This window comes from Pithys albifrons, chromosome 15, assembly GCF_047495875.1.
Source record: "Pithys albifrons albifrons isolate INPA30051 chromosome 15, PitAlb_v1, whole genome shotgun sequence".
In the NCBI taxonomy this organism is placed as follows: domain Eukaryota; kingdom Metazoa; phylum Chordata; class Aves; order Passeriformes; family Thamnophilidae; genus Pithys; species Pithys albifrons.
In genome coordinates, this window is record NC_092472.1 from 9,064,675 (window position 1) to 9,090,645 (window position 25,971).

Sequence of the window (25,971 nt, forward strand, 5' to 3'; positions counted from 1 at the left end):
ACATCCCTCGATAACCACTTAGCAACTGGAAGCTTTGCCAGAGGAGGAGGTCATGCAAATGAGTGAGTGCGACTCCACCGCAGCCGGCTCAGGAGGAAACAGCAGAGCTTTAGCGTAACAAAACTGTCTCGGAATTTCAAAGCTGAAAGTCTGGAAACAGAGGGGACTGAGTCGGTACCGGGGAGAGCTGTGCTGAGAAAGGGGTCTCACACAAACAAGTCCACTGTGCACTACACAGAACCCACACATACCCCTGTCCACACTGCAATCCCACCCTCCAGCCTTTGAGAAGCAACATGTATTCAGGAGGATTTCTTTGCAGAAGGAGTTGTCAGGCATTGGCAGGGGCTGCACAGGGAGGTAGTGGAGTCCCCATCCCTGGAGGTGTTCAAGGAATGACTGGATATGGCACTCAGTGCTCTGGTCTGGTTGACAAGCTGGGGATGGGGCACAGGTTGGACTCGATCTTGGAATTCTTTTCCAACCTCAGTCATCCTGTAACTACTGGCACCTTTTACACTGACAAGCCATAGACATCTTTCAGCTGTTTCTTAATGAGAAAATGCTGAAGTTACCTGGGAAATACTGGGTTTCCAGCCTTCCTCTTTCCCTCTGTGGTTTCACCACAGTTCTTACATCTATAACAGGTTTGTACAAACAAAATAAAGTGTTACCGAAACTCAAAGTGAGTGAGTTTCTTTTCAGTGAAATTGGGAATGAAGGTGGAATTTTCTTTTTTACCAAATTCCATTACCTCAAAAAGTTATCAGTGAGGAAGAAAGATATCCAAAAATTTTGGAAGAATTTTTAATCAAAACTAAACAAGAAAGTCTGGAACCACAGACAAAATGGACTTACTGGAGTTTATTAGTGTTTTTTTTCTAATTCCTCAACACTAAGATTCCCCAGAACTAGATTTTGAAATTTCACTTTATATACTTCCAATTATCGTTCCTTCTGTTTCCTTCCTTGTTTCTCTGATTTTGTTTCTTTCTCTTTTTCTGCCACCCATCTCCCCCAGTCTATCAAGTCAACTTTCTGAGTGTCTAATGTTTTCCTAATAATTACAGTAAGACTTTAAACTGATTCCTAAGAAATCTAAAAACCCTCTTATCTCTCTATGGCCATCGCAGCTCCCACAAGCTGTCCAAACCCAAATTGACTTGAACAAGTTTTCTCCTCATTTGTTCCTCGACATGAACAATTAACTGTAAGGATGGGGCAATGCAAATGCCCCTGTAATGGAACTGTAGGGACAGTGCAATGGAAACTCAGGGCTGCTCAGGATTTTAGCTCTGATGACCCAAACCATGGCTGTACCCAGCCACATCCCCTCTACCAGCTGCGAATAAACTTTGCCTGCCGTTATTTATAGTTCTGCTGCAGATCAGAAGGTTCCTGTTTTCTTAGAACAACACCCTTCATTGCAGAGCTCGGCGTAGGGTTGTGTGTGACTTCAGGGACTCGCTGCCTTTGGACCACATCCTGTGTCTGTGGTGTCCCTGCCAGCCCCACAGAGCAGTGCCAGCCCCATGATGCAGTGCCAGGCCCATGGAGCAGTGCCAGCCCCCTGGAAAAGTGCCAGTGCTGACCACAACCTGCAATATGACTGGTCCCTTCAGCCAGCAGGAAGCTCCCTGCAGATCTGGATGGAAGTGTTCTTCCATGAGAATGCTCGGAACACTTCAGTAGTCTGTTCATTAAATTCAGCTGGTTGGGAAAGAAAAAAAAAGTTGTGCCACTGCAAAATTTCTCTTCCATCCAATCTCTGTACACCATTAACTGACCCGTTCCGGGCTGCTCTCTGTGATGGAAGTGGTTTTCTGCTGAACTCTCTAAATCTTTAGCACACCATTCATTGGAGACCTATTTCTTTACAAGAAAACAAGCACATGAATGCTAGTTCTACTCAGCACGTCAGTGACAAATTAATTACAACTGGGTATCATTAACTGATGCCAACAGATGTTTTATTCTCAAAATGAGGATCTCAGACTGGGCTGTTTTAGTTGGCATTAGTAAAATGCTCTCTTTTTAAAAAAATCTCTCAAAAGTTCCAGACATGGTGAGACGGTTGTGGGTGTCCTATGCAGGGCCAGGAGTTGGACCTTGATGACCCTTGTGGATCCCTTCCAATCCAGGGATTCTATGAAACATGACTGACAGCTTGTTTGATTTGGGAAAACAATAGTTCCTTTGACAAAGGAATTTTTTGGTACCGTTCTCAGACTAAAGCTCCCAAGTGATTCTTACTCTCAGATATTAATTATAGGTGGAGGAAACTGAAACACCTAATATTGGTATTATCGTTATTGCACATACAAACTAGTGTTGCAGAGGATATTCATGTTTAACTTCTGAGGTAGTCAGATGTGTGATTACAGAAGAGATTCTGCAATGCAGGGCATTCTCCTGCTGTTTCTCACTTGCCTTAGAAATTCCATAACTAATTGGAAGTTGGCTTTGCCTCACAATAGCAAAGGAATTTACATTGTGGGAAGTCACAAGTGCAAGCAAACCCTTTATCAGTCCCTGGAAGTCTGAGATAAGCAGTTTCAGGTGTTCTGTTCCAGATGGGCTTCCCTGCAGCTGCTTTTACTGCGGCAAGGAAGTAATTCCATTGTGGCTGGAACCACATTTGACTGACTCTTGAGTGCTGGGGAAAGGTTTGGTGCTGTAGGAAGAAACTTCACAATGTGTTGGTCATGTCAATGCATCTTCACTGAGCTTTGCATAGAAGAATTGAATTCTTGTTTCCATTACTCTCAGGAGTGACTTAGGGGATTTTGCCTGTAGAAAGAGGCAACAGGAAATGCCAATTAAAACGTAAGGTTAAAAACAGAGTGATGCACTTTTGGTTACAACTGTTTATAAAGTCAAGTCGGATTTGGGGGCCAAGGAATCTTTATGCTCTGCAGCTCTGCCCTGTGGGTTTGGAGGCTGAGTTTAATTTCCATCCTGCTTGTTCAGTCTCCAGCTACACAGAGAGAGGACTGTCCCCCCAAATCACAGCGAACTTCAGAGAGCAGAGTTAGCAAAGGACACAGAAGAGTAAACAATCATTGTGTGAGAGCTGCAGGGGTGATTATTTACTGACCAGGGTAACATCCTCTCCACCCTGTAATCCAGAAGGTCCTGGTTTTATACCTTTATACTTTCTGTCCATAATGAGTGCAGAACTCAGCAGAAACTCTCCTCTTTTGGCACAAGATCAAATGAGGTCTCACATGTGCAATACCCAGTCATTTTAACTTGAATGGAATATCCATAGTCCACTCACAGCTCTGAATAGTCCTGTGTAGAGGATGACCCTCCAAAAAGGTCCCATGTTCTGTTTTCAGCAAAACCTCAACTCTAAGTACAAATCCATGAGAATTTTAAATGCATAACATTTTCCTTCCCTTTTTTAACTTCCTATATCTCCTCAGGCAAATTTAAGAGAGATTTCATTCCTGCTCAGGTCCAGGAGTTTACTGACATTGGTCAATAATTTCAACTGGGTGACAGATGCTTTTTCTATGGGCCTGTTGTGGTGCATTTAATCAGAATGATGTCAGAACCAAGGGAGGAGCAGGGGAGCACAATTCCCAGTATGAGCAATTAAGGGCACATCCTCATCCTCCATGGTGTGATGGTAAGCAGAAACAAATGTGTTCACTCCAGGCAAGCAGTTTCATCATTCTTTTGGGAAAGTCCTTAGTGGAAGTTCCCTCATGCAGGGCTTTCTCCTCACTGACATCTGAATTGTTTGGTGACAGGCATTTACCTACCCAGATGCCACTGAGCTGGCATGAACAGGAACGTACTCCTGGTCAGGAAGAGAGGTGGGAGAGCAATGGGAGAGCTCAGGACAGGGACCATGGAGAGATGCACCTACAGATGGGCATTGTTATCCCATTCTGGATATGGTGTATCAGCACCCAAACTCGCCTCTGTCCTTGAACAAGATTTCTACAAAGATCTCTGTTGGAAATGGGTGGTAACAAGAAATTGAGTTGCTGTGGTTAAGTGGGAAACGATGCCTATTTATTGTTTAATTCCCATTAATTTTGAAATAGTCCATATATCAATGCAGCTGGGAATGGGACTGCCAAAATATAGTTAAACATCAATGACTCTCTTATGTCTCTTTCCCTGTTTAATGATTTTTGGCTGCAGAGACATCTTATTAATGACAAGATAAATCTTTTGAAGCCTTCAACCCTTTCAAGGTAAATTCAGTGAACTGCTTCATATCACAAACATTGTAACAACTGTCTAGCAGTTTAAAAGTTGACTAAGAGAGTGGGTGCTTGGTGAGAAGAGAACAGGATACCATGTGGATCTCCTGTTCCATGGCTTCAATTAACAACTGAAATAAAGGACTGGGACAATAATTTTTAAAAGCAAGAAAATGCAATGCAGAATTACAGCACTATAAAAAAATTTCAGTCCTACAGAAAGTGTGAGGTTGCACTGAAAAAAAGTGACACTGCAAAGTTAACTTTTTGTGCTTCCATTCTTTAAATTGCAAAGAAAATATTGAAATATTTTATACTTTACCTATCTATACTCAGATCTACTCTGAACACCTTTTAAATGGATAAAGTTCAGGAAGGTGAATGCTGTGCCACATTTCCAGCTGAAGTTGCTGGGCCCTGTGGTTTGCTGCACGATTCCCTGTATGAAACCAACTACAGATGAGAACAGAATATATTCATTTTCTGTCCTTGAAATTCTGTGATATATGACTCAAGTGGATATTGAAAACCTGAGTTTCACATTTCTTCAAATTTTCCAGTGGAATTTCAAATGTGTTGAGAATTTTAGACTACTGTGGTGGACTCACTCTTTCAAAAGCTCACTTAGAATCATCTTAGAATGGGTCCTGGGCCAGTTTGCAAACCTCTGTTGCACAGAATATATTTTAAAAGACTGACATGTGCATTCATTCCCTAAATAAGCTGGAGGATAGACCTGGGTGTCCTAATCCACCCTCTGAGGAGGCAGGGACCACACTTCAGGTCTGATCATGATCCATTTAAAAACAGTGGAAGTTTTTTCCTACCCTTGAGTCCAGTGGTTCTGTTTCAGCCAAAGCCTTTTCACAGGCACCTTGGCCCTTCAGAGAAGTCTGAAATAAGTTTTCCTGTCTGGCTTTGTAGCTTTAGTGCCCAAGAGGCTGTGGTGAACACTGGTGCAAAGTCTGTTTCAGTGATGCTGAGACACCCATTGAATCCGAGGGAGGAAGATTAAGCCTGTACTGTTTGGTCTTTAAACATGGAACATTCCTTTTTTCACTGTAGAAATTCTATAAAGTTTGTCTGCTATTAGGAATAGAAAATTAAAGAAAAATAAAGGGCATTTCTTTCACCTTTCTTGTAGGAGTGAGCGGCGGATTTCCAGAAACTGCTCACAGATTCCCTTTTGCAGTTTGACACAGAGCCTATATAAAGTTTTGAATTACATAGTTTTAATTAGTCCTAGATTAGTATGAAACAACCTTATTTTTTTCCTAATGACAGTATTAATAACATTCAGAATTTTACAGGGATGCACCTTTCCTTGACATAAGTGTTAAGGCTTGGATTTACATGACAACACATGAAGTTGAATTTTCAGCTTACATTTTTTTTTCTATAATCAGTGTCTAGAAACTGTGGGTGCAAAGACCAGCTGAGCAATGGGGCCTGGCTCCTCCCTGAATGGCAATGACCAGCAGGGCACAGGAAATAGTGCTTACAAAAGTAGGTACTATCTGAGACTGTGCAAGGCTGTGCCTCCTGGGCACAGTTATTCCAAAGGTCAGCTAGTGCCACAGCCAGGAGGATTTGCCAGTCCCCAGTCTCTCCCTTCCACTGTGGTTGCTGGAAACCCTCGCAGAGCAGAGCTCCTGAATTCTAAACATTCAGGGTTGGCAATGCTGTAGTCCCACATATTACAACATGACTTCAGCAAAGAAGTTACAGGAGCAACTGTCATGTCACAAAGCAACCACTGGAGTAATTTCAGGAATTTCCTTTAAGTCTCAGAAATTCAAGGACACTTCAGTGGTTTATTTGTGAAACATCTTTGCTTTCCAAATATGATCTCATTCCTTAACAGTCATGGGAGGTGTCAAAGCTCTTATTACATCATTTAAAATATCTTTTCACCACCTTCAGGAACCAGGAATTTTCTGACAGGTAAAAAACTCATGCAACAAGATGCCTAGATCAGGGCTGGGCATTGAATCTTACTTTGAGTTCCTGTATCTCTTATAGGATGGGGTCCCATTCTTAATTTGGGTCTCTAGGCTTAAGCATTAAATAAGTATCTACACATTAATAATTGCATTGCAAAATAGGAAGTTGTCATGATTTCCTTTTTCTTCCAGGTATATGTCTGAGTAATTATAGAATCATAGAATATCCTGATTTGGGAGGGACTCACAGGGATCATCAAGTCCAGCTCCTGCACAGGGCACCTCAGCAATCCCACCATGTGCCTGAGAGCACTGTCCAAACCCTTCTTGGACTTAAATGGCCTGGGTTGGAAAGTCTTCTTCTATAGAAGTTCTCTGACAAAGAAGAAAATGCCTCTTGAATTTAAGTCAATAAGTTATTACTGGGCTTTTCCCTTTACTTTCAGTTTTTATGTTATTTCCCCACCCCCAGCACCGAATCCTGGCCTAAGTAAGGGTGACAGTGGGTTTCAAATAGTTGCAACATCACACTCAAGAAATGAGTGAACTTCAAGTAAAGTGAACTTGCATTTATCTCCTGCAGTTGGTTGTAGTCTGTCAGATTTATCAATGTACATGTCAGATTTGTGATGGAAACAGAGGGTTGATGTCATAGGGAGCATTGATTTGTACTGCATTTAAAAAAAGCAATGAACCATCTTCACATTCATGTCCTGGGGGAGGAACTTCTGTGTTTCCTGGGTCAGAGGGCTGGTGCCTCTATAGTTCTGTGATAAATCTAACAGACATAGAGTTTGGTTTGTATCTGTGCTCCATATCCTCTGAGCACCTATGAAGATTTGCAAAAGCAGATCAGGGACTGACTCTAGAGAGTCCTCTACTGCAGAAAATGTGATTTGGTTCTTAAAACCCTCTGGAATTGTCATACCTTCTTTTGGCTTTTTTAAAATCCTTAGGCAGGATGGTGTTATCTTTTTACCTTTCTAATATTGTCTGCAAACATAGGCTGTAGGTGTGATGGCATCTATGTAGAGACACTCAGCACATCATGAGTTACAAGTTGAATGGGCAGATGTGGATCTACTGGGGCAGAAGGGAGAAGGGCTAAGAGATGAAATCCCCTCCTTTCCACTTCTCTTAGGCAGCACCAGCTCATGTTCTGTGTCTACAATGATTTCAGATCCAGCCCTACGCTGAACAACACTCAGCTGTAATGTCAAGGTTGAGTAACTACATTTACATGACAGGTCAGGCCTCAGTAATGCTCCTGTAAATGAGGTAACCATCTTCTTGTCCTCTCCACCTAAGGAGGGAGAGATACCCAATCTTGGTTACCATCCTTGGCATCTTCTAGTTCTACCAGAATGCAAATGAATCACTGGTGTACAGAGCTTTTTGACTTTTAATAGAAGTATTTCCCCCTGTATTGTGCATTTCTCTCAAGCTTGGATCTTTGTTTGGTGATTCCATGTACTGTCTTGCGACAGGAATGTTTTAGGAAAATTCATCGATACAATAATGTTACAGAGTATTTCCTGATGAAGTCACATAAATCACTAATTAGTGAATCATAGATAAAGAAGAAAGTTCCTGTCTCACTGCTACTGCAGCAGAAATAACAGTAATAAAACTTGATCTTTGGCATCCATGAAAAACTAGCCAGATGCTGAAGGAAATTACATATAAAGGATCATACTGATTATACACTTTATAGAAATGGTCCTTTTCCTATTGTTACACATTTTTTTCCCTGGATTGGGGTAAAAAACCTTTTGTCATTTCACAAAGCAAAAATTATCTGTCCTTCATAAGGTAGGAAGCCCTTTTTCAAATGGTCCATATCTGTCAAAAAGAAGTGTTTCCTTGGGATTAGAGGAAAGCAAGACATGGCCATAGAGTTTCTACCACTGTCTTTCAGTGTCATAGGGGAAGTAGAATAAAAAGGCGGGAGAGAAGCTGCGCTCCTCCAAATTTCCCCTTTAGAATATATGAGCTCATAATGGAAAACCAGGCTGTCATTGAAGACATTTTCACAATCTCTATGTTTTAATATTTAAAAATTCCTCTGATGGATCATAGCAAACTATCCCATTATGGAAGTTCCACACAGATGTCTGTGCTCCATAGCTCATATCTAGGATTCTTGGCATAAGACTTGGGTCCATCTTACTGCATTTGCCTTGTGACAAGAACTGAGCTAAGGGAATTAGGTGTTTCTGCAAGCACACACTCTGAAAATGTGTATTTATTTATATAAATTATTACCTATTCATGTTTCAGAACAAGCAGGCGCTTAAAGATGACCATCAGACTGGGCAGATGCTTAAGCTTTGCAGTAGTAACATTCCAGTCAAAAAGCAAAAGTTGGATGCATGGCTGACATAAGCAAACAGCCAAACTGGGATGGGCTGAGGAAGGAGTACACATTGTGCCCTTATTTCTCTGCTCAGTGACTGAATGGAGCTCTCCATCTTCCCCGGACACTGGTATTAAAACTTGTGTGTTATCACCAAAGGGAATTTTGGAAATTGGAAATGGACTTAAATGGGAATCAGCTTGCTGAGTGTTGATTCGGGCTGGGCTCTTTGTCCTTTGTGCAAGGAGAGCTGCCCCAAGTGCTGACCAAGGCTGCAGCTACAACAGGCTGAGGCCACGAGAGGAAAGAGTGTCCTTGTTCCCTAAGGCTTCCTCCCAGCCCCCATTCCAAGGTATCCCCTGGAAGCAGAAGCCAATGAATGGGACAGTGGTGCCCAGCCCAGCCTCCTGCTGACTTGCATTCACAGCTAGTCAGGGATCAGGATGAGGAGACAATTTTCTCACCTGGAATGGTTTGGATACCTTTTACTCACATGTGCCCCAGGTGCTCCTGCCCCAACTTTCTCCACACACTTTCCCAGACAATGTTTTCTCCTAAACAGGGAAAACCAGTGGCAGGAGCAGCATCAGTGTCCCCATGGCCCACTCCCTGTAAACGGCCTGGATGACAGCAGCCATCCAGACAGGAGTGGGAATATAAACAGTGCATGTGGATGGAGGACCCAAAACTGCCCAAGAAGACATGATTTTGGGAGAGGGGAAGACAAACGCCAGTCAGATCAAAGGTGGTGCATGGTAACCCACATGTCCTCTCAGTGTGTGCAGGTAAGATGTGTGTATGTATGGGAGAGAGAGATTGGAGCTCCCTGTGATAAGTGGAGGGTGGAGAGCTGTAGTTATTAATAACATTCTGGAAGTGTCAAACTCTGGCTTCTCTGTTATATTAACTGATAGGGCTCTCAAATGAACAGTTCATTAGTTGCTGGTCAATTCTGTATCAGGAAAAATCAATAAACCACTTTGATCTGGATTCAGCATTCAGGACATGAAGGGAACAGTTTTTCTCTGTGCCAGAGGCACCATTTCAAACCTGCTTCCAAGAGCTGCCCTCCCACCTGGAGTTCTCACGCTCTGCCTGCCCAGCTCTGGCAAAGGGAATTCTGAGGTCAGTGTTTGAGGAGCAGGTTGGGCACCTTGAGATCAGCAGGGAGTTGTCAGGGCCACCTGAGATTGCAGTGCCTGAGTTTTGTGTCCTGTCAGATTGGAGGGAATTCCAGCTCAGCTGCCAAAGGTGTATGTGATCCTACTGAAGTCATATTTCTTGGAAGAAGATGGCCAAGGACAGTCCACTGGCACTACTTACATTTGTGTGAATCTTTCAACACAGTTAATCCAGAATCCTAAAACTGCCCTCTCTCCAGTCAGGGGATTCTACCCTCTCTTCTGGTTGCCTCCCAGGTGTGTGGCAATAAACAGGACCCCATGCACTGCAGCTGCTGGGGTTCACAAGAAGTTTATCTCCCTCCTAATTTGCGTTGTTCCTCCATTTGTTTTGTGTACTTGCCATATTTGGGGGCACCAAATATGCAACATATCAAGGGCGCTTGTGCTGTTTCATCCATGTGGAGGACTTCTGAAAGACCATTGCAGTGCTGTCTCCAGCTCTGGGGCCCCAGCACACGAAGGACACGAACCTATTGGAGCAAGTCCAGAGGAGGCACCAAGATGATCAGAGGGATAGAGCATCTTTGCTGTGAGGAAAAGCTGAGAGAGTTGGGATTATTCAGCCTGGAGAAAATGAGTTTTGGGGTGACCTAATTGTGGCCTTCCAGAACCTGCAGGGAACCTGCAAGAGAGATGGAGAGAGACTATTTACAAGGGCCTGGAGTGATAGGACAAGGGGAATGGCTTCAGACTGACAGAGGGCAGGGTTAGATGGGATATTGGAAAGAAGAAATTCCACCCTGTGAGGGTGGTGAGGCTTTGGCACAGGTTGCCCAGAGAAGCTGTAGCTGCTCCATCCCTCGAAGTGTCCAAGAACAGGTTGGACAGGGCTTGGAGCAACCTGGGCTAGTGAAAGGTGTCCCTGCCCATGGCAGGGCGTGGAACTGGATGGGCTTTAAGGTCCTTTCCAATCCAAACCATTCCATGACTCTCCAGCAGAAGGGACTGACGCCATCTTTTTCCTGCTGAATTACGGCACTGTGGCTTTGACTGCCGGGCTGTGGGAATGCTGTCACTGGAAAGCACACGGGATGGAGTTGTGGCTCTTCATGCATTCCTAAACAGGCTGAATTTTAAACCTTTTTTTTGCTTTTATAAGCAATGTATTTTGGTTTACCTGACAAATAATGAGAATTGTATTCTATTATTTTACAAATAATAGGAAAAAAATAATGGAAACTTTTTCTTTATTTTTCAACACCCATGTTGAGCATGGGGCTCTTCTTATACCTGAGGCTTAAAAGGAACATCAGGTTTAGATTATATTTCAAAGTTGCAATCTAAAACAATATGTGAATATCAGGTTTTATTTCTAAGATGGAGCTAATTGGTTTTTTTTTTTTTGGTTGATCTAAGTCTCAATTCTTAGAAAAAATACAATTCTAAAACACTTCTTAAAAATTATACATATTCCTTTTATTTTTGTTTGATGTGGTAGCTGTGATTGTATTTCATGTAATTATTTCTTTCATGCTTATCAGGTAGAAATTGCTTTAGTTTATTGAACTTTCTCTTTCTGTCTTCGTAATGTATTTCCTATCAGACAGTTTTGGAAGTTTATTTGGCCTGCATTTACTCTTCCTCAGATGATGAACAGGCCATATGAGAGAGACAGAGAATCAGGCAGGAAAGGAAATGCTCAAACCATAAATGTCATTTGAACAATCTCATAATCTCATAATCTCATTTCCTCATTGAAGTTTACCTGGGAGTCCCTTTTTTTTTTTTTTGCTTTAGCTGTGCCACTATGCAAAAAAGGAACTCAAACCACGTGTTGCAATTCTGTGGTATTGTGGTGAAATGGAGCATCCCTTTCCTTTCAGAGTTTAGTATTTATAAGACAGCCAGCACTTTGCTTCCTTCAGATTACAAAACCAACCTGCTTGACAGCTCCACTAAAGGCATCACAGCAAAAGGTGAGAATTCCTTTATTCTCTTACTCTGGTACCAGCTGCTTCAGATAAAACTAATGAGAACTTATAATTATTTATTTTAAAGTGTATTTAAATAGTTTTTGTGTCATTTTTCTCAGGACAGTATTTATATGTTCTTGTCTCTGAAGTTTAACACATAATGTACACAGCTCACAAAATTGTTATCTACATCATCAGATAATAATCTCTTTATCTCACCATTACTGGTGTTGCTGGGGTACGAACTTTGACAAATATGTGTTTATGGTCAGGCTGTTCCATTGACTTGGCCATGCCTGGAGCTGAGACTGCAGGAGAGAAGGCTCCACAGTGCCTAAAGGAGCTCCAAGAGGGCTGAGAGGGACTTTGAACAAGGGTGTGGTGTGACAGAACGTGGGGGATTGGCTTCAAACTGAAAGAGAGGATGTTTAGATTATATATATGTGAAGAAATTCTCCCCTGCGAGGGCAGTGAGACAGGTCATATGTCACATCATGCCATGTCATGTCAGGTCACGTCATGTCCCAGTGACAGAAATCAGCCTCTTTTCAGAAGGTAGCAAAGTGTAGTTTTCTTTTGGAAATTCTGGATAACCCTTGAGCAGCATGAAACTATCAGCTGAGAGTGCTTGGCTTCTAACGAAGCAATACACTGCTAATAGTAGTGTTCTCCAACCTAAATGATTCTGTAACTGGTTGCTCAATAGTAACTGGTATTTCACTGGGGCTTGTGACCCTCTCAGTGCAGCTGCAATGGGAGCTGGTTCCTCTCCTAAATACCCGCAGATACTTTCCTTGTAGCTTCGGACCCCATTAATGGCTATACACAAATCCAAAGGGCACTGGCCCAGGGACAGCTGATTTCTGACCAAGGGTAAGGACTGCTCATAACAGCAGGAGTTGCCAGTGAGGAACACATTCAGTGCACACATCAGCACACACTCTCAAGAAATCAGGAGGGTTACTAACTTTTAATTAAAAAAGACTGGGTTTGGAGGAAAAAAACCAGACCACTTAGTTTTGTGTTTTTGATGTGTTTGGACTCCCACTGTAGTCAGAATAGGCTTTGAAAGCTGTATTCACAAGTCTCTTTTTCCAAGTAATTTTTCTATTCATGTGGCTTAATCTCCAGTTAAAAAAGGTATGAAGTGTATCTAAATAACTCTTGTTAAAGCTTATGCACCCAGGGGTTACTACAATATTTGACAAATGTGTTTGGTGTTTTGTGAAGAGCTCTGATAGTATTTTGAATAAGTTCAGGATAAATATGCATTTATATATTGTAAATACAGCTACACACTTGCACAGAAACAATGATCCATGTATCCAGCTCTTTCTGCAAATAGAACTGTGGCACTGAACCTCTAAGAATTTTGCCTGAAATTGCTTGAAAAATTAATTAGAATGTGCAACCTGAGGTGAACACTTGAACAGTTAGGCAAAAGTCAGTGTTGAGATCAGCTCTACACTGCATTATTGATCCTGTTGTCATCAAGATGATGGAGACAACAGTCCAGCAAAGCCCTTCAGCAGATTCTTAGTTTTATTGACAATCTTTTGTTTTAATAAGACTGCTGAAGGGTTTAACAAAGGACAAGCTTTGTATGAATGAAATTTAATGTCCATTGATCCTTTAGTCCAGGCCTTGCTCATACAGAATCCTGGAATCATTAAGGTTGGAAAAGACTTCCAAGATCACAGAGTCCACCCTGTGACCCATCACCACCTTGTTAGTCAGACCAGAGCACTGAGTGCCACATCCAGTAGTTCCTTGAACATGTCCAGGGATGGGGACTCCACCACCCACCTGTGCATCCTGATATCTTTTAGTTCAGTGCCTTGTTCATACAATTGTCCTCACTGGCATCAGCAGGATTTTTCTTGCACTAGGAATATTTAACCAAGGGATCTGAGGACATTTCTGATCTCCTGATCAAATCAGATCAATGCACACAACAATTTCCTCTAAGCTCCATGATTGCTTCTCTAAATTGGCTTGTGGTGAAAATTACAAGTGGATCAAAATCTTGGGTTATAAACCTGTTAATAAATTTTTATGTAGTCCAAGAGTTCTTAGAACAGGAGAATGTTTCTTAGTTCAGTGGGACTGACCCTGGCTTGTTGTCTGGCATGAGCCTGATTTGAGTGCACACTCAGGCAACCTCTGTGAAGTTTAGTAATTTACTTTCTCCTTCCAGATGTCTCACCTACTCTGTGCCTTACTTTCATTGTTTTCCTTTGCTGCCCTACTAGAAGCTGTGCAGTGGAAACTTCAGGAAAATGGTAAGCAAGACTTCACCTCCTGAGACCTGCAGGACGGGCTTTTCAGAATTGTAATTGTGGCCACACACAGAGAAATTGCTAATCATAGTATCTCAGGCCAAGGTTCTTCCTATCTGTTTGTTTGTTTGTCAATAACTAGTCAATTAATTGGAGTTAATGGAAGAAATATTTAGAAGTCCTAAAATGGCATACAACACCATATGTGCAATATTTGCACTAGCAACTGTCTTGTTTCCTGTTCCTTCTCCTTGTCAGTCATGGAGCCTGTATGCAGAAACAGCCTCTTGTGGCTTAGGCCACAGTCCAAAAACAAACAAGAAAAGAATTAATTGTGGGGAAAAAAATCTGAATAAAACTTAAAACCTAGAAATAGTTTATCAACTTTGGTGGTAAATAACTCAAATGTAAATATATTTGTAAAAATACGGGGTCAATAGTAAACAAGCAATTCTTTTGAATAATTTAGTAGAAAATTGGGCTAAATTCAGGTAACTTAATTTGCTGTTCTTATTCACTCAGTATAGCTCCATAACCCAAGAAGGATTAATGTCCAAAAAGAAGGACCCAGATCAACATGAAAAAACCATCCTCGATCTGATTGTGTTCCAATTCTAAAAAGGAATTAAATTATTTTCCCCCATATATTTACTTTAAGAAAATTTCTTTGCCCTGTGGGTTCTCTGGGCAGTACCACAGTGCTGAAAACTGCAAATCTGTTTGTCAGCAGTGGGAGTAAACTTTGTGTTTGAAGTCTGTAAGACTCACCTTGCCTGTGTCTCACATGTCCATAAGCAGTTTGGGAGACTTCCAAACTTCCTAGAGCTGAATGTTTTCTGCCATTTGGATTCTGTGTTTGACAGGTATTTCTTAGTGTTTCCCCTTTGTGGTAAAGTCTTAAAGCTTGTTGTGTTGGTGAAATGCTCTGGTGAGAAGGTCCGAGAGCTCACTGGAACTCACTCCCAGCTCACTGGAGTGTTGAGCTCCTGGACAGCAGAGCTGAAGAAAAGGGCTCAGTCCAACCTTCCCACTGGTATGTGTGAGTAGCTGCTAATTTCTTTCTTTGCTATTCCAGTGTATGTCATAGAGTCTGAGTGGAATGCTCAGACACCAGCTACGAGAGTGGAGCTCACCTGTGACACGTCTGATGAAGAAGTTTACTGGAAAAAGGACTCTGAATGGAAAGGAAAAGGAAAGACTCTGATTGTTGAAGTGAAGGAGTTCCCAGATGCTGGAAACTACACCTGTCTGACAGCGAATACCCATGAAATCCTCAGCTATAATTTCTTCCTCATAAGTAAAATTGACTCTGAGGGGCAAATGATAAGGTCGATTCTGAAAAGCTTTAAAGGTACGGAAGATAATGAGGTGTTCTTTACTCAGCTTTGGGCAGAGGGCCAGAGGGAGCTCTCTGGAAATATGTGTGAAATACCCATTTTAAAATGGGTTCTCTTAAATGCTTTATTGACAGTGGAAGGCAAAAAATTCCTTCAGTGGCTCTGTGGTAACAAACACAGGAATTTGCCAACTGAACAGCTGCAGGAAGGATGTGGAAGAACAGTGGATTTGTCTGTGTAAATCTCTTCCTGACAGCTCTTTGCCACAGCCTGGGTGTGCTCTGGCTCCTGTCAATGCCATGTCAATGTGGTGCCACGTGAACCAGCCTTTGGCCACCACCTGTGGTTATTTGGCTCTGCAACTACACATGGCTGCCCACGGGGAAGCCTCAGACTGTGCCTGTCTATGAACTCACCTGCCAAAGTAGATATAAGTCCATTGAATTACTGTTTTCTCTCAGCTTTGACCATTTCAGCAAAAAGAGTAAATAAATTATGTTTTCTTTCTTTTTCCATCTAGAGCCAAAGTGGACATTTTTAAAATGTGAGGCAAAGAACTACTCTGGAATTTTCATGTGTTCATGGATGACAGAAAATGAGAGTCCAAATGTGAAGTTCACCATCAGAAGTCTAAAAGGGTAAGAGCTTGTACTTTCCTTAACAAACTCTTAAGGCCAGAGCAGCCCTTTGTGTTACTCTGTGTAGGAGATCCCAGATTTTAGGATGTTTAGGACATGAAGAAGGGAAGAAATTTCTCTTCCAGAGTCTGAACATCTGCAAAATATTCTGAGCCATCATGGGGACTTAGTAACTAATAATGGCATGGAAACCTCTCAGAAATTAATAAAAAGCTTGAAAATGGAATGGCCCCCACTGGGCTTTTTCAGCCACAGAATAACTTAAGCAATAGCAAAACAGTTTGTGGAGGGGAGAGAGGAAGTTGAGCCAAAAGCAGAAAGAACCACAGCCCCAAGTCCCCTCTCTGCAGAATGAAGGGAGTGGGAGGCTGCACCCACGACAGAGACCACATGCCCACTGACAAGTCTCTGCTGAGGAACGTGGCAGAAACCTGTGAGGGAAATTGTGACGGGAACCATGGGGGGATTTCCTGCCTCCCACCACTCCTGGGGGTTTCTCCAAAACTTGGAGTGCTGCAGCAAAAGTCACTTCAGTTCATTAAAGAAAAAACAACTGCACAGTATTTTATTTTGCTGAATGCAAAACTAGAAGCAGATTCAGATAGTACTTTATAGATGGGTTTTGGTATTTATTTCTCAACCTTCCCCAGTTTCTTCAAGTTAGGCAAGGGTGAATTAACAAAGTAAGATACTAGAGCTTGCTATGGGATGGTGGTAATAAGAACTGAGATGCCCAGCTTTAGATTTAAACACTAGTTCCTTCTGCTAAGGCAGGGGATGTGGTGTGGTTGTGATTTTACATTAATATGTCCTACAGCACTGAAAATGTAAGAGCTCCTACTGAGCTTTTTCTGCAGTAGATGAAGGGTAGCCATTAAATGATACAAAAAACATCAAAACATTACCTTACCTAACCTACAACATGACCTGGCAACACATTCCCAGGACCAACCAGCATTCTCAGTCCTTTTCTCTGTTTTGTGTCCAGCCCCCAGGGAGATGTGACCTGCAGCACCCCTGTGGCTCACATCGATGGATTGGTGACCAAATACACAGCCCAGTGCCACAAAACAAACTACTGTCCCTTTGCTGAAGAGCATCATCCCATTGACATATTCCTGGAGGTCATTGATGAGGTGGAATATGAGAACTACACCAGCAGCTTCTTCATCAGAGACATCAGTAAGTAGACCAGGAATCATGATGAATTCTTAGCTTTATTTGTCTGCTAGCTGTGAAACTAAGGGTAGCTGATCACACCAGCCTTGGGAATCCCTGCCCTATTGTTCTGTAAATCGGCATGGAGCCCCCAGTTACTGGAACAGGGGAAAACATGCCAGAGCAGCAGCCTGGAGGAGGATGAGGAAGTGAAGAAGCAATATATTCCTGGCTTGTGACCTCAACCCTCTCATGCCCACATGTCCCAGAAGTGTCTGTAGCCTTCTCTAATAGACAGGCATGTTTTTAGAAGGGGTATGTGGAAAAAGTCAGAGAACAGCCAATAACCCAGCAGGCTCTTCTTTGAGAACATGTTAATGCTATGGATGCTTCCCTCCTGATCTATTTCTACAGATGGGCATCCAGGGCAGGTTAATAGAAATGGACAGGAATAAGAGGACTATAGATTGTGATCATGATGCCACAGGGCATAGGAAAATGATTCAGCATCCTAAAGAAAGAAATGTTAGGTAAAGGTCTTAATAGTCAGCAGGGGTTGGAGATAGCCCTCTGTGTCCAACAGAGCCCTTTGTAACTCTTCAGGTGAAAAAAACACAGGATCTTAGGCAGAGATAATCTGAGAGTGTGCTTAATGTTCGCTGAGAAGCACAAGGCAGTTCTCATACATTGTATCTACTCCTCAGTCTCCTGGAGTCTCCCAAAGCTCCTTCCTATAAAACTATCAACAGTAGGACACCAGCATCCAATATTATGTCACTATTGTGAATTAATTACCTCTGTATTTTCTCTTGCAGTAAAACCTGACCCCCCCCAATGTCAGTATGTGGCCACAAATGGAACAGTGACCTGGAAATATCCCCAATCATGGAGCACCCCGAAATCCTACTTCCCTTTGACTTTCAAGGTCAAAGTTAAAAGCACAAAGAAACGCAAAATAATCCAGGTAGAAATACAACATTTGAAACACAATTTTCCTGCTTAAACAGACAGTATAAATAATATAAGCTTAATATGCAAGAATGACCAACTAAAATTAAACAGAAAAAAATGATGCTGAGCCCCAACTGTGGCAAGTTCTGTCCTGGCAGTAAAAGACCTTCCCAGTTCTGTGAGCAGTAAGATCTCTGATGTAATTGAGGAGAGAAAATCCTGGTCAGCATTGCATAGCTGTGCTAGCATGAGAAAAGTATTTACCAATTCATTAGTAGGCTGCAGGCGTCCTAATGTGTGAAAATCTCAATTTCCAAATCAAGAAGCCTCAGATCTGTTACACAGATTTCCTTGTATGAGATTGTACCAGAGTAGTTCAGACTTTATAGAAGAATGGTAAACAAGGGATCAGTTGTCCATTTGGAAGCATTTCTGTGCAGCCTGTAGTCTTTGCCACTCGATTTCTAGTTAGTTGTTATCTAAATATTGCTCCTCCCTGTCAGTTTTAAATCACAAATGGTTTCACTTTCCTTGCTCATGGACACACAATGGTGATGGTGTCTTGCCTGGCCTGGCAAACAACTGGAAAGACCAGCTGACCACAGGGCAGGACCTGAACTGCAGTGCTGCTCTTCCTTGGTCCAGCAATCAGAAAAGCAAACAAAAGTAATGATCATCCCAGTTCGTCAGGGGTTTAATCCAACGACAGCAGAGGATGTGGATTCCTCCGTGAATGGAATCCACCCTCCCGTACCAGCAGATGGGGCCATTTCCCCCGTGCTGATTCATTGATTTTGAGAGCGTTGGCTCCTGCAATACCCTTGGGAGAGAAACTACAGGGTCTGCAGATGCTTCTTGTAGCAGCCACAAGTCCTCAGTGGGAATTCCGACCACATTGAAAAGAAGTAACCCCTGTGTTTTAGGGTTCCCCTAGGGAGAAGAATAAAAAAGAGAAAAACCCAGACAAGCAAATATCCCCTTTGTTTCAATGAGTGTTTCAGTTTGGGGTTTGGATCACTTTAGAACACCAGCTTCAGTGGAACATGAGCTATTAAGCTGGTTTCTGCTGAAACTCCACTTCTCACAAGGGCTGTTCAGTTGGTTTCTGCTGAGGCTAAAGTTGTCACAAGCCCTCAGGACTTTGCCACCTGTGGGTGACGCTGGTGCCTGTGAAACATCCCATTGCCAGTGGGGGTTGAGTGACATGGGCTTGCTGGAACTTTTCTGGCACTGTACTGTATGTTCTTCTCAACCTTTACAACCCACTGAAGGAGCTGGGTCCTGTTCACAGGTCTATGATACTGATGAACAGTCAATGCACCTTCCAAACTCTGGGCCGAAAGATGAGATCTCTGTGCAGGCCAGGGATCGTTATTACCACTCATCCTGGAGCGACTGGTCTTCACTCTGCAGGTAAGGCTTAAACAACCTTCTGCTGGAGAAGAAGGGATGATTGCTTATCTAGAAGAGTACAGTGTCTATGTTTTTTTTCTAATTCTGAAATTATCATTGATTTTACATTTCCCCGTAAACATTTTTGTCTCCTGTTCATTTTTTTTCATGAAATATCTGTAAGAGAATAAATGAGTTGGTGATTCTCTTACAGAAGTAATTGAGGAGACAATTAGAATCCATTTAAATCAGAGGGGAATCGATGGATGTAGGTTCATGGACATGGGTTGGGTTATAGTGCCTCACGTGCATCAGTGGAAGCTGAATCCCCAGTCCCCATCAGACCAGTCCTGAGTCCTGTGGACTGAAACTTTGGGTCTGAGGAGAATGAAGATAATTCTTATGTAAATCTGCTTTCTCTTGTTTTGCAGATAACCAGTAAGAGATTCCAGAAGGATGGAACAATGCTCCTAAAGAAAGCAAACAATGAAGTATCACAAGAATATAAGCATAATTTGAAGAAACTTCTGCATTTGAGATTATTAAGAAGCCATAGCATATCTTTTTTTTGTAAGAGATGAATATGTTCCTGATTTTTGGCAGCTCTTAAATTCCTGAGATAAGAGTAACACCTTTAGCATATACCATGTTACATTAACATGATTGTGATATGCTGCTGTCAGCTATTATTGTAGCTCCTGCATATTATTATGTTGCACTTATTTATTCAATATTTATTTGTTATTTATTTATTTATCTGAATATTTATTTATTTATTGACATGGCTTGCAAGGGCAGTTGATGGCAGTTACTATTCGAACCATTTCATATGTTATTTGTAAAGTAACTTCCTGAAAGAATTGTTTCAGTATTCCATTATTTAATTGTTTGATTAATTGTCTATTTTTTAATTTATTTTTATTTATTTTTGTTGGCATGTGTACACATAGAAAGCCTTGGCTGCTTGACTGCTTTGGTTAAGACTCCTCTTCCCACCTCTCATGAACATGAATGCACTGGGAGCATCTCCCTGACTTTAACCCCTCCTAAACAACCTCCTTTTCCTCCCATGCTTGTGGTCACTGGAGGCCCTTTATTCAGGGTTTCACATGTGTCCAGTGCAACTCCTGCAGTGGAATTTACTGACAATAAAATGAATTCCAAGCTGCTGTGCCATAGGCACAGGGCACAGGAATCAGGAATCTGCGACTACAACCAAGGCAGCTGAAATTACACCTGTACTGTATCTGTACTTCAGAGACCAGTTCTTAACAGGTCTTATATGTGGATGTTAAACATCTAATTAAAGTTACAGTTTTAGAAAGCAGATTTTTATAGTTCATTTTGAAAGTATTTCCCTGCTACTGTAACATGTGTTGGTGTCTACACAGAACCTTGGGTAAACTACCTCAAGTCCTGGTTCTGAGCTGCTCACAAAGTCCCCAGGACTGGAAAGAGGCAGAAGCAGATATTGAAGCTTCTGTATTTTTCACAGAATCATGCAATGGTTTGGGTCAGAAGTGACCTTGAAGATCACCCCATTCCACCCTCTGCCATGTGCAGGGAGACCTTCCCCTAGACCAGGTTGCTACAAGCCCTGTCCAGCCTGGCCTTGAACACTTCCAGATATAGGGCAACATTTGTCAAAATATCTGAGTTCTGATTTACAGGAGACCAAAATAGTGAAATATCTTTTATGATTCAGACTTAAATCCCTGATAAAGAATCAGTGAAATTAAAGAAAGACTTTCATTGCGACCATGCTTCCTTTTTTTTCCCTTCTTAGTTGAGGTGGTAATTTAAGATATTTAAATATTGAAATGTGTGCGGTATCTGATGTTTTAGAAAACTGTTTACAATCTACCTACAAGTGCTGGTAATATTTATTAATATTTATTTTATGTGTCTTATTTTGCTATAAATGTAATTTATTGGTCTTGTTTTTAAGAGCTAATAATAAATACATCTGAAAACAAGAAAGTTTGGTTTACTTGTGATTTTTTAAAGAAGTGTTACTCTTCCCTTTCCTACCAGAATGTTATACACTACTCCTGCGACAATGTTTATAGGGCAAAGTAATTATTACTGATTAATGCTAACAAATTCATGGCCCATAAAACTGTGCAGGACAACCCAGCAAAGTGACAACAGTGAGACAGCAGAATCCCCTAAACCCTCTTCTGCAGGCAAAGAGAACACAGGTTCTCTGGCCTTTGTGGTCAGGAGGTTTGCAACTGAAACCACTTGACACAGATGTTGAGGTCTTTGAGGTTTCTCTCTGATCCGGTCGGTACAGTGTTCAGAATTCATAGGACCTTCCTGTTCTTCAGACTTGTGGGTTGAAAACTTGGCACTATTGGAACCCACCACTGAAACCTCTCATTCGCTTGGGTCCAGGGCAGGTCCCATTCTCTGGAGTAGTCAGGCTGAATTTATGAGTATCCTGAGAAAGATTACATTGATTTATTGCTTTCACAGGACTCTGCCTTTCTGTGCCACAATGCTATAAGGTGAGTTAAAGCTCCCTACAGGAAACTTTTCTGGTATGGATTATGGTGTAATGAGGAGCCAGTGAGGAAAGTCATTGGCTAAGATTCTTCAGGAAAATAATAAAGCCTAGCTTGAAACTATCCCTTTTTCTGTAGAAATCAAGTCAATTGGCTGCTCTCTAAGACATAAAGTTGGCTTTAATCCTTGATTATCCATTTCCTGGGCCTTATATGGAACCAAATGCCTGTGAATATCTCCTCTAAGAATTTTCAGTCTCCCACCTCTGAGTGACTGTCTAGATTGTATAGAAAGGTGTCAAAATCACAGCTGAAATATTCCCTATGGCGGCTCCATATATTGGAGGTAATTTTCTATCATACTCCATCCATTCAGAAAAATAATAGTTGATGTGTCAGTTAGTCCTTGGACTTCTCTTTCTTAATTCCTCTTCTTGCACTGCAAGTAATCTGGAAACCTTCTGATAAATGTCACAATGCATGGACGGTCAGGTTGCACAATGTACAAAACTGCCCCCAAAACTTTAGATTGCAAAATCAAAACTTCTGAAATAAAATTATAGAACTAAATTCATTCCTGAGGTATGAGAGTCCTTAATTGTATAGATACATAACAGTCTTATACTGGACCCACTCCTGACTCCCACTGTTTTCTGGGAAGGGGCAGCTCCTTCAGCTTTCTATTCTCACTCATCACTCGACTTGTGGCTTTAGGTTTTGCCTACCACACCTCCCTAAGTCTGCACTGAACAGAGACTGACTAATTCCCTTCAGGGCTTTTTGTGGGTGCTCCTCATCTTAAGGAATGCTTGACAAATAGTTGATGTTCTTAATGAGGCACTAATAGGTTACAGTAGGAACTTGCTATCCTCTAAGTGCTTCAGCTGGGCAAGCAGGCACTTGCTTACAGCAAGGGGGAAAAAAGGCTTATGTCTAGGGATTCTGTGGGAGAATGCAGACTTTAGGTCCAAATGCTTCATATCCACCTCTTCTTCAATGTTGGCCTTCATTCTATCCCTCTTCTCTATAAATTGTAGATTCCCTTTTATAAAAAGAATAGTATTTTTTATAAAGGGAAACCCAATGGATATCCTCCAACCTCATTCTAAGACAAGAAACAACCTTAAAAGAAACCTTTCTTCAGATATTTCAATTTCATTGCAGTGTGATAGAACTACAAAGTGCTGAACACCTGGAAATTGCATCTTAAGGCAATTTAAAATAGGTCCTATTCAATGCTCCCTGTCCAATACATTCAGCTTAAGTGTTAAGCTGTTAATGCTTGTGTTGTTTCTACCTGAGGAATCAATTTAGAACCGTCAATGGTATGACACCAAGTAACTCAAAGGATCCACAAGTTCCTTGCAGGATAACAGCTATTACAGCCTTGCGTTGTATCTTAGAGGCATCAGAAGATACAAAGGAAAACATAAAGCTCAGCTCAGCCTTTGCAAAGCAGTGTTGGGTTTATTTTTTACTTTCTGAAATAACACACAAAACCTTCAGCAGGAATCTGTCCTGGCTTGACACCTGCAGTGTTAAAGAAAGGCTTCTTTGATCTCTCCTAAGGTGTGGGAAATGGGAAACTCACCTTCCTTCAGGCAAATACTGTTTTGGACCAGTTTGATGCCTTAACAAATACATCACTTGATCCTCAAATCTTCCATTGAGCAAGACTTCAAAAGTCTGATACGTTAATTGCACATGGGCGGACAACCCAACCCACCCACCCAGAGCAGGACTGAGAGAGCCCATGAACCGTGTCCCGAATAAGCACGCACTGGAACCCCTGAGGGGGGGAACCATCTGCCTTGGCTTGTACATTCTTCAAAGGTTTACATGGAGTATGTGAGAATATGGGTTTTTGCTATTCCACGTGCCATTTTTTTGGCACTGTTGATGGCCTCAGTGGGAGGCACTCCACCAGATGAATGGGAACAGGTTACTGTTCTGGAATGCAGCCACAGAACACCCTCCCATGCAGAATAAAGGAGGCACTTAAGTAATGATGTGCTGCAGCAGCATATTTGGCATCCCATTCATGCTCCGTTCAGCACTCCAAAACTAAAAGCAAAACATGAATAATAGTAAAAAATTGTCCTGCTTTCAGAAAAATATGCACTAAGATTTTACCAGATGTAGCACCATGTAATTACTTTTTCTTCTTCAAAAGATCAACTAAGAGAGAGAAAAAGTTGGGAAAAGACAAGATATGAAGATAAAGGTAGAAAACTATGGGAGGCCCACAATTAACCTACATGTATTCATGAGTTTGCTGACTAGGTCAACATTTCACTCACAGTTCTTCAGTACAGAATATTTCATATAAATTTCAGAATCAGTTTTAGGTATGATGAAGAAGCCTTGCTTACCTGGCTTTGGGAAGCAGCTATTCCTAAACAGATCTGAACATTTGTTTTCCAGTGAACAACATGTTTTTCAGGTAGGTAAAACTGTGCTACTCTACTGTCATGTCTGCTTTATCAAACATTGATTCATAAGGACAAATAAGCCACAAAGTCCCCAAGCAGCTGCCCCCCAGCAACACTTGACATCCACCTGTGGGAATCACAGTTCCCTTGGAATGGACTGCTGGAGATTACCTGGTTGCTCACACTCCACACCCATCACTGGATCCAGTTTAGATGGCCAGTTTAGAACAGATCCATCTTTTAGTATCTCCAGTGATCTCTGGATAACCTGTTCCTATACTTGACTACTCTCATTATGAAATTGGTTTTCCTCACATCTAATTAGAATTTCTCTTGCTGCAATTTGCACTGTTCTCTCTTTTCCTTTCACTATACACCTCTAAGAAGACTCTGGCTCCTGTCTCCTCTGTATGTCCTGAAAGAGTAGCTGAAGACAACAAGACTTTGCTGTCTTTCTCCCAACTGAGCAAACCACTTCTCTAAACTTTCCTAGCACGCCACGTGCTTCATCTCTATAAACACCTTGGTGGTCTTTGCTGGTTCTGATCCAGTGCCTTTCTTGTTCCAGGGAGCCCAGAACTGTACCCAGAATGCCAGATGCAACCTCATCTGTGCTGAACTTGATAATTACACTCTTACTAATATAGCCCTGCATGCAGAGCTGGCCTTCTTCACAATAGCGGCAAACCACTGACTCATGGCCCACTTAAACACCACAAAAACTGGTCTCTTTCCTTAATCTGCCACTGAATGTTCTTGAACACAGTACTCTGATCTAAGTGAGCCTTCAGTCTGCCTGGGGATGACAAGCTCCAGGTTGTCAGACCAGCTCAATATGAAGAGCTACCAGGACAAGCAACAAGTTTGGACAAGAAAGATGCCTCAGATAAAGCATTTTTTTTCAAATAGTGACTATTTTCTCCAGTTGGCTGATGTGAATCCTGCCCACTCTCAAAGCAAGGAATAGAGATCCAGGGACTTTGGTCTCCTTTTAAACTGGAGTTGCAGTAAGTTTACTGTGGCATTACTCTTTACTAAGTTTCAGTTTGAGATTCTGCGTGTGAGTAATACCTCACTGCAGAAAGTGAAACAGACTGTTGCTCTCTGAGTAGGGTATTTTTCTTCTCAAAGCTCTAAGACAGCTTTGATATTTCAAAACACAAAAATCTCCAAGACTTCAGCTGCACCCCTGCTGTGAGTGAGCTGCTGTTTGCACACCCTATGATATGTCACAGCCTCTCATCACAACTATGTTCCTCCTATCTGAGTGGTCTGCCCAAGCCCTACAAAGCTGATGGTCCCCTGTTCAGGAATCAAATCTTTATTTGATTCAAAAGCTCTAATCAAAACACCTAAACATTAGGAGAAATAAAACATTCATCCTGTAGCTTTATATAGGGCACAGAATAAACATCAGGAATCCTTCCAATAGAAAGGTAACTTTCAAATGCTGAGAAAAATCTCATTTAAAATCTGCCTCCCTTTTTGGGGCCCTCCCACCTCCAAAAGTCATCTCTTTCTGCACTAGTCTCAGAAAATCTTCCCACATCAACTTAACAGACTTCAGGCAGATGTTTATACTCTTCTGCTGGAGGGATGGCGTAGAAATTGAGGTTGCATCAGACAGGACACTCTGGAGCACTGTCCATCATCATCATCAT

At 41.9% G+C, this 25,971-nt stretch overlaps 1 protein-coding gene across 1 annotated transcript in view; it reads left to right on the plus strand.

Annotated features, from left to right (window-relative positions):
- The window catches only part of IL12B (interleukin 12B), a 78,795-nt gene extending 57,555 nt beyond the window's left edge, over positions 1-21,240 (plus strand). Inside the window, exons 5-12 of the mRNA XM_071570195.1 lie at positions 11,527-11,619; positions 13,814-13,898; positions 14,971-15,246; positions 15,753-15,870; positions 16,859-17,052; positions 17,844-17,992; positions 19,271-19,392; positions 19,803-21,240. Coding sequence (XP_071426296.1) covers positions 11,527-11,619; positions 13,814-13,898; positions 14,971-15,246; positions 15,753-15,870; positions 16,859-17,052; positions 17,844-17,992; positions 19,271-19,392; positions 19,803-19,806 — 1,041 coding nt within the window. The 3' untranslated portion in view covers positions 19,807-21,240. The remainder of the gene's footprint in view (positions 1-11,526; positions 11,620-13,813; positions 13,899-14,970; positions 15,247-15,752; positions 15,871-16,858; positions 17,053-17,843; positions 17,993-19,270; positions 19,393-19,802) is intronic.
- The last annotated feature ends 4,731 nt before the right edge of the window (positions 21,241-25,971 follow it).